We start from the raw sequence: 7,195 nt of genomic DNA, 5'->3' as shown, positions 1-7,195 counted from the left end.
TTCGACTTACCAAAGATATGTGAGAATTTGTAAAGTTTTAGTGAAACATGATTTGACAATTTAGACCATTATTTTTTTGTTTGCTTGTTGACAGAAAACATTTGATTTGATTGTTTGGTTTATTGAATGCACCTCAACATACACAACACCTTTGTAACCCTCCAATTGATAACAATTGATAGATTTGATGAAATTCAGTATTCGATGTGGTTTGTGCTGGTTCATCAAACTTGGACCATGATCGTTTTTTATTGATGTTATTGTAGACGATCCATTAGCAGTGTTGATTTTTTGGTGCATCGATCGTGAGGGCAAGTAAATTCAATATTAGACCCCTTTGATTTCTTCACAATGGATCGCAAAGTAGTATTTAGCCACTCTACCAGAGCACTTGTATTGAAATAATTCTACAAATGCAATGATTAATATTTTTTAAGTTCTTCAGTGAGATAAAATAATTTTTGTTTAAGGTGTTAATTTCAATTAATTTAAGCACAACATTTTCCATACGAAGATGGAGCAAAAGCAAATCATGACATTTTCCTTTTACATATTTGAAAGATCACAGATATTTTGTAGATACAAACAAATAATTTAAAAATCCTGTGCCTTGCCAAGCGTGTCAACAATTCACTCACGCAACACGCATGTCGAACAAGACCAAGTGCTCCAAATGCCAGGGCCAAATCCGACAAACCGATGCACTTCGCCATTCTCCCCCTGGTGTATGGCATGCAACCGAAAGATCATGCGCATGGTCTTCCAAATGTAAGAGGCCCAAACCCATCCGGGTATACCTAACATCAGTAGGCTTAAGAGACTCCAACCCATCCGGGTATACCTAACATCAAAGTAAGGCCACTTAATAAAAAGACGGTGATCTACTAAAGACCTTCAGGACAACAAATTCACAGGATAATCACAAGTAACCAATAACAATGAACACACATAGTTACAACCTATATTAACAAATTAAACTCGCCAAAGAATGCAGAAAATCGCGCAGAGTTGCTGCAGGCTTGAAAAGACGATTTTAGACAACTTTATGTTGAAACACACGTCTGCTTTTTGGACATCATGTTTATGTTTGATGTTAGATGTGGATGACCCGGAGCGGGAGTTCCTACGAGTGTGAATCAGGGGAGGCCGGGTCTTTCATCATGAAGGGTGGATAGACCGTGTCCGAACGAATTTTATCATTCTTCAGCCGAATGATGCTTCAGAATATATTATTTGTTTCAATTCGAGAAGATTTACTTTTATTTGGTTTAGTTTATAATTTCATTTTTTTTTATATTTATATTTATGTACGTCTTACTTTTTTTTCAGAATGCATTTTTTTTTGTATGAAATATTCTAAAAAAAATAGTGTACAAATAGTGTATTTAAAATTAAAACATTTATTTATTTTATTAGTTAAGTTTTAAACAGTCTGGGATATTGGTAAAACCAATTAACTGCAGTATACAAATGTAAAATAATATAGCAATTGGAGCAATGAAAAATAAATTACAAAATAAATCTTTAACAAGAATTTATATTTTAGTATTTAGATATAGACATTTCGATGGTGACTAATACGTTGTCAGCTAACTTTTAATTTATTCTGTTCAACATTACTCATGGCACAGACCCTTTTATATATCTTGAAAGGACTAATCTATCCCAAATGAAGTTAAAATAGATTACATGATGTGATACTATAACAGCTAAATGTTTCTATTTAAGAGTTCCTTGATTTTAAAATAGCATGTGACTCAAAAGACTATCCAATGTGTTAATGAAGGGTGTCCCAAAATTAACACAAGATTTGAATTAAATAGAAAACACAGTTTTTAGTCTTCAGATTGTGATTTTATTATTGAATAATAAACTGTGTTTTCTATTTAATTCAAATCTTGAGTACATTTTGGACACCCTCTATAAGATGTGTCCAAGTGGAAGCATAACTGTCCAAAATAATGATCAACTACCACGCCTTATTTCACTAAATATTAAGCGATATAAATATTTCTAATTTTCTACAGATTTCTGTTATAGTATCTACTTAAATTTATATTCTACTAGATGGAGTAAGCGTATATAATTGAACAACCGTGTGAAATATTTCTGGCAAAATTCCATTTTTCCGTGTGAAATAATATGCAGAGGCAGGTGCGGATAATGTTTTTCTAATAAGAATCACGGACCCACGCGAAATGAAGTAATAATACGCTCGACTGCATTCGACCTTTGGGACATGCTGTAACACTAATAGTAATACCCAATGTGACGTTGCCATGCATATGCAGCATATACGAATTGATATTGGCCAATCCTAAAATATGCAGAGGTAATTGGTCCATCTATTTTCGCGTTCGTACTTTGAAAACTTTTGATGAGAATGAGGCATAATTAGTTAAAGTCACTTTATTCATAAATTTGTCTGTTCATTTTAATTCAGTACCGGTCCATTATAGTGCGATCTTTTTGGCACAGGCTTAATTACATTGCTCATAAATTAATGACAAATTACTATGTAACTGCCGACACTTGCAATAAGATTCATTACGATTCCCAGCAAACAAGCGTTTTCAAATTATTACAATCATCGTCAGTAAATTATAATCGTAAATTGCTGATTTTATCAATTCAATTATTAATTCACAGTTTACACAGGAAAAGCTCCAATGCGGCAATTAACTAAGTAAAGAATTATTTCATGTAAAACTAAGCATCATTAATTATTTACTTTCTGGCACGGGCCAAAACGCCTTGAATAATTTAGGAGACAATGGTGAATAAAAATAAGTGCGCTTTATTTTAATCCCATGGCTGCATATGTGTATGGAACACAATCTGAGCGCGTTCAATAGTCAACACCCAACATTCACATTGAATAATGTATTGACTTATCTAATTTATATTATTGGAAAGTTTCGAGAGAACATCCCGACGCGTGCAAGGATAATAAAAATAATTTTGCAGAGGACGCACACCGATTAGGCGCTGTCTGAATCACCAAAAAACGTTCAATTTAACACGTCCGACGAGAATGTTAAATATTTTGACAGGTGACAAGGAAAAACTAAATAAGTTACTTCTATTAAAAGATTTCGCATTTTATTCGGTTCTACTTAAATGAGGATTTTCTCCACTGACATATTTACTTAGTCACTTTATGTGTGTTTGCACACGGAATACGCTTTTTATAGAATATTCTTGTTTAGAAAATCGCCGCTTAATTGTTGTTAATATTATGTTTTTCTGGTAACTACAATATAGAAAATATAATAGAAAGCACGGATCAAAAACATGTACAAAATATACTCATAAATAACAAAAAAATATTATCTAATTACAAATATGTAATAAGATATGTCTAGTGGTGCGTTATACCTTCATAGTCATTTGTGCGATCTAGGAACATTATGCAAGAATACCTCGCACAGTCCGGGTAATCGGTTCCGATCGAGGACTTTAAGACTGCATAAAAATATAATGTACAAAAAGAGTCTTGACTGAACAATGAAAAAAATAAACAATAATGTATGTACAATATAATTAAGTTTATGTATTTTTTATTTTAGAATTTATTTTCATATTGCTCAATTAAACAGCAGTGAATCCGGACTATGCGAGGTATTAGTGTAATTAGAAAATACTGAAATTAATCTGAATAGCAATAGAATACGTCTAGGTTAACTCTAGCTAATGTTGGAAAATTCATAATCCAGACAAAAAAAAATTTTGGATGATGAATCATTTTTAATAACTTTCCATTTAAAAAATAACAAAATTTCCGGAAAATTATCTACTACACTATACAGAATTGGAAACCTTCATTTTTTCATATTTATAAATTTTATTCAATTTGTCTATTACAAAACTTTATGAAAGGAAAACATGGAAGTTTTATACATATTGAGTATCTCTTAATTTAACTTTCTATAATTTCGGTATTCTCGGGAAATTAATTGAAATTAAAATATTTTTTAAAATTATTTTATAGATAAAGCCAGTTCATTATGTAATCAATAAATTAAATTACTTCTGTGCTATTGTATCACTTACAGCAGGTTATCCGAACTCAATACATATTTATCTCGCCGTCTCAGCAGCTTTGGTGCCGATTTATAAAGTAAACAAACTCGAATTAAAGTTTTATTTGTTGTCATTTAAAATTATTTTTAAATATGATTTGAACAATTACTGCTAAATTAGAATGGATGAAATGAAAGAGTAGATGACACTATATAAACAAGTCCAATCAACTCAAAAATGATTCATGACAATCTATATGAAAAAAAAAACGCAAGAACTTTTTTGGTTAGGTTATGTATATTCGTATGTTTTATTTATAATATTGATTTAATGTTAACTATTTAAAGGTACTTTCTTTGAATCATCTTTGCAAACGTTTGTAAACATAGAAGTTTCTAGTATTCGTTATTTTTAAGTGTACTATTTACTATTCCTAATAATAGTGAATATTAGGTGCGGTAAATTATGTCACTTCAGCTGACTCAGGTAAATGAATTGCGGAAAATAGTTGTTGTGTTCGGATATTATTATAATCTGGTACACATTCCGGCCAATACAATGCAAAAGCTATGTGGAATGTTAAGCCAGGTTTTCCAGGACAATAAAATAATAATGTGCGTGTGTAAATGATGACCCGTGCAGATATGTTTATTTCCTGATGTTGTATTATCTCCCATTGTAGCCCGATGTGTGTGGCAGCCAAACGTTCCAACCTGACTATTTATGTGTGAGCTGGAGACACAAATAAAGCACCTGCCAAAAACCGTCAACGGCGATGTACGATTAATTGCTTTATTGACATTAAGATCGGTATTGGGGTTTTTAGATTAGGGATATACACGATCAAATAAGCCTCGGGAATTTTCCTTCAAGGATAACCCGAATGGAAATGGCAAAAACAATGCGTGTCAGTGGGGTATCGCTTATTTTTAGTAGCATTTAGAAAACAATGAATGCGATTGTTTTTCTTCTCCTATTGCACGAAATCGAAAGTTTCAGGGAAAGTGTCGAAATTCATGAATCATTTCCATGGCTACCTCAAACTATCAGTTAACGTTGACCCTACAGGGTCCTGCAATGTTATATTTAAGCCTTTGGTCAAGAGTCACAAACGGACATTGGCGACGAGAGAAAGAAAAGATACAATAAAGTGAACACAGGACAGATTATAAATAAAGAAAGAACGCTGGTGTGTTTGTGATTGGCAAGGTGTGGGGAGGCGGGGACGATTTTGGTCCCGTTTAAAACTGTCGTACAGTTAGATCATCAGACTTTGCAAAGGTCTCCAGTACATAAGTGATATACCTCGCGACTTTTGTAAGTGCCGATCATTTTTAGTCTCCGGTTGCTCACTCTTTGATTTGTTCAGGATCTGATATTATGGATGATGATGCTGGCGACTGGTTTGGAGCAGGCGACGATGATGCACCACCGCCAGAGCCAGTGTCGCTCGTGAAGAAGGCCGAAACCGCGAAGAAAGGAAAGAAAGGTGCAGCTGCTCCTCCACCACCACCAGTAGAAGAACCGAAACCAGCTGAGGAAGCTCCACCAGAGGAGTACGAAGAAGCCGAATTTCTTGACCCCGACAAGCTTTTGCTTTGCAGGCATTGGATCAGGTGAGAAATACTGACTAAATCAATCACAAACGTCGATTCTAAACTTCGCTGTTTTCAGGCCTAAATTCTTGCAATACAAATATTTGTTCGACTACAGACATAATTATTACGATGATGTAATTGACTTCTTGGACAAGAGGCAAAGGGGACTATCCCGTGACATCCCAAGACCCCAAACATGGGCCGAAAGAGCGCTGAGGACCTACAGCAGCAATTCTAATAGGTGCGAATTCTTCAGAAGGCTGGACGAAGACAAAAAGTTGGAAACCAAAATGCGTCTCACCGGGGCATTCTACCATTACCATACTAGGGAATATTTTAATCGCAAATATTCATCCATCATGTAGTGACTGCTTGTTTCAAAGCTACTTAGAGAATATTTAGTTTAAAAAAAAAGACATAGTTGTGATAAGCCATTTAACGAACATCATTTTCATTGCTGAGTTTGTTTCAAAGAAAGGATAAAATTTAAATCGCATAATGTATGTAAATAAGTACTATAATAAAATAAGGAATTTCATTAACAGTTTATAGTTCTTTCTCGTTCTCTGTCAAAAGAAGATTAATTACTCTTAGACATTCCTACTAGATCCTCAACCTATTTTTAGCATTACCAGAGCATTGTTAAAATACCCATGATCAGGGGCTCCCAGATGTCCAGAACGTCTCTTTAATATACGTTAATAAGCGACAAATAGATCGGACACATTCTTTACTGCCTCAGATTATATCGCTTCTGTCGTAAGAGCAATTACTCGGAAAGGATTCCTAAAATCCTTATTGAGATAGTTTTGGCCTTGCGCCAAAGCATTCACTGATGCACGTTACCTTTAATTACTCTTGTAATTCTTAAAAAAAAACTAAACAAAATGCATAAACAATGCGGATTTTCATCACTCGTTGCGGTTGCTCTAACTTCAACTGGAAATATTATTCGCATGTACAAAATGCAATATTTTCGCGCCATCACTCCAATATTCTCAAATATTTATGCAGCACGTTGTTAAAATCTTTTCAATTCGGCTGAATATAAATGGGCACGAGGGCACATCGCCATTTAAATATATTGATGCGAGCGTAAATCGAAAATTTACATACGTTTCTATTGGAAATATTACCATTTCCAAGTACACAAAAAATACAACCAACGTGTGCAGTGGCACAAAATTACTGAAATTAAAGTGGAATGTAAAGATTCATATGTAGATAAATCGAACGAGAATATTGATATACAATTTTAAATAATCTTCTTCACTGAATGTTATATAGACAACATTATTTTTTATATATTGGTTATGAACTTATCCTCTTTAATATACTCATATAAAAGCATATTCTGAATAAGATATTTATATATTAAGGATTATGAACAAAAAAATAAATAAGCAAAGAAATTTGGAGATAATTTATTTATTTCAATACTTTACATAACTATATTATATTTACTATACTAACATTTCCTAATTCAATCAATAGATTAATTTAATATAAAAGAAAGTATTTTTAAATACTTAGATGATATTTGTCATTGGGAGGGAAAGACCTACAGCCAATAT

General features: G+C 33.2%; 1 protein-coding gene across 2 annotated transcripts; it reads left to right on the top strand.

The window, feature by feature from the left end:
* The first annotated feature begins 5,236 nt into the window (after positions 1-5,236).
* On the top strand, positions 5,237-6,168 carry LOC108561452 (flightin). Of its 2 annotated transcripts, none has more exons than XM_017919391.1 (3): positions 5,237-5,340; positions 5,393-5,639; positions 5,698-6,168. In XM_017919391.1, exons 2-3 carry the CDS (start codon positions 5,404-5,406, stop codon positions 5,984-5,986), a joined length of 525 nt encoding a protein of 174 aa, XP_017774880.1. In that variant the 5' UTR covers positions 5,237-5,340; positions 5,393-5,403; the 3' UTR covers positions 5,987-6,168. The 2 variants fall into 2 exon arrangements, with proteins under 2 accessions (XP_017774880.1, XP_017774881.1); XM_017919392.1 differs by having other exon boundaries at positions 5,248-5,344.
* The last annotated feature ends 1,027 nt before the right edge of the window (positions 6,169-7,195 follow it).

Source organism: Nicrophorus vespilloides, unplaced genomic scaffold (genome assembly GCF_001412225.1).
Source record: "Nicrophorus vespilloides isolate i.1.1-1 unplaced genomic scaffold, Nicve_v1.0, whole genome shotgun sequence".
Classification (NCBI taxonomy): Eukaryota; Metazoa; Arthropoda; class Insecta; order Coleoptera; family Silphidae; genus Nicrophorus; species Nicrophorus vespilloides.
The sequence above is the reverse complement of the archived record's forward strand: the minus strand, read 5'-3'. Positions and strand labels throughout refer to the sequence as shown.

What these genes read in the sequence shown, in the direction of transcription:
- LOC108561452 (XM_017919391.1), top strand. Translation starts at nt 5,404, where the DNA reads ATGGATGATGATGCTGGCGACTGGTTTGGAGCAGGCGACGATGATGCA. An exon ending in CTTTGCAGGCATTGGATCAG is followed by an intron (nt 5,640 to 5,697) that starts GTGAGAAATACT and finishes CGCTGTTTTCAG; the next exon opens with GCCTAAATTCTTGCAATACA.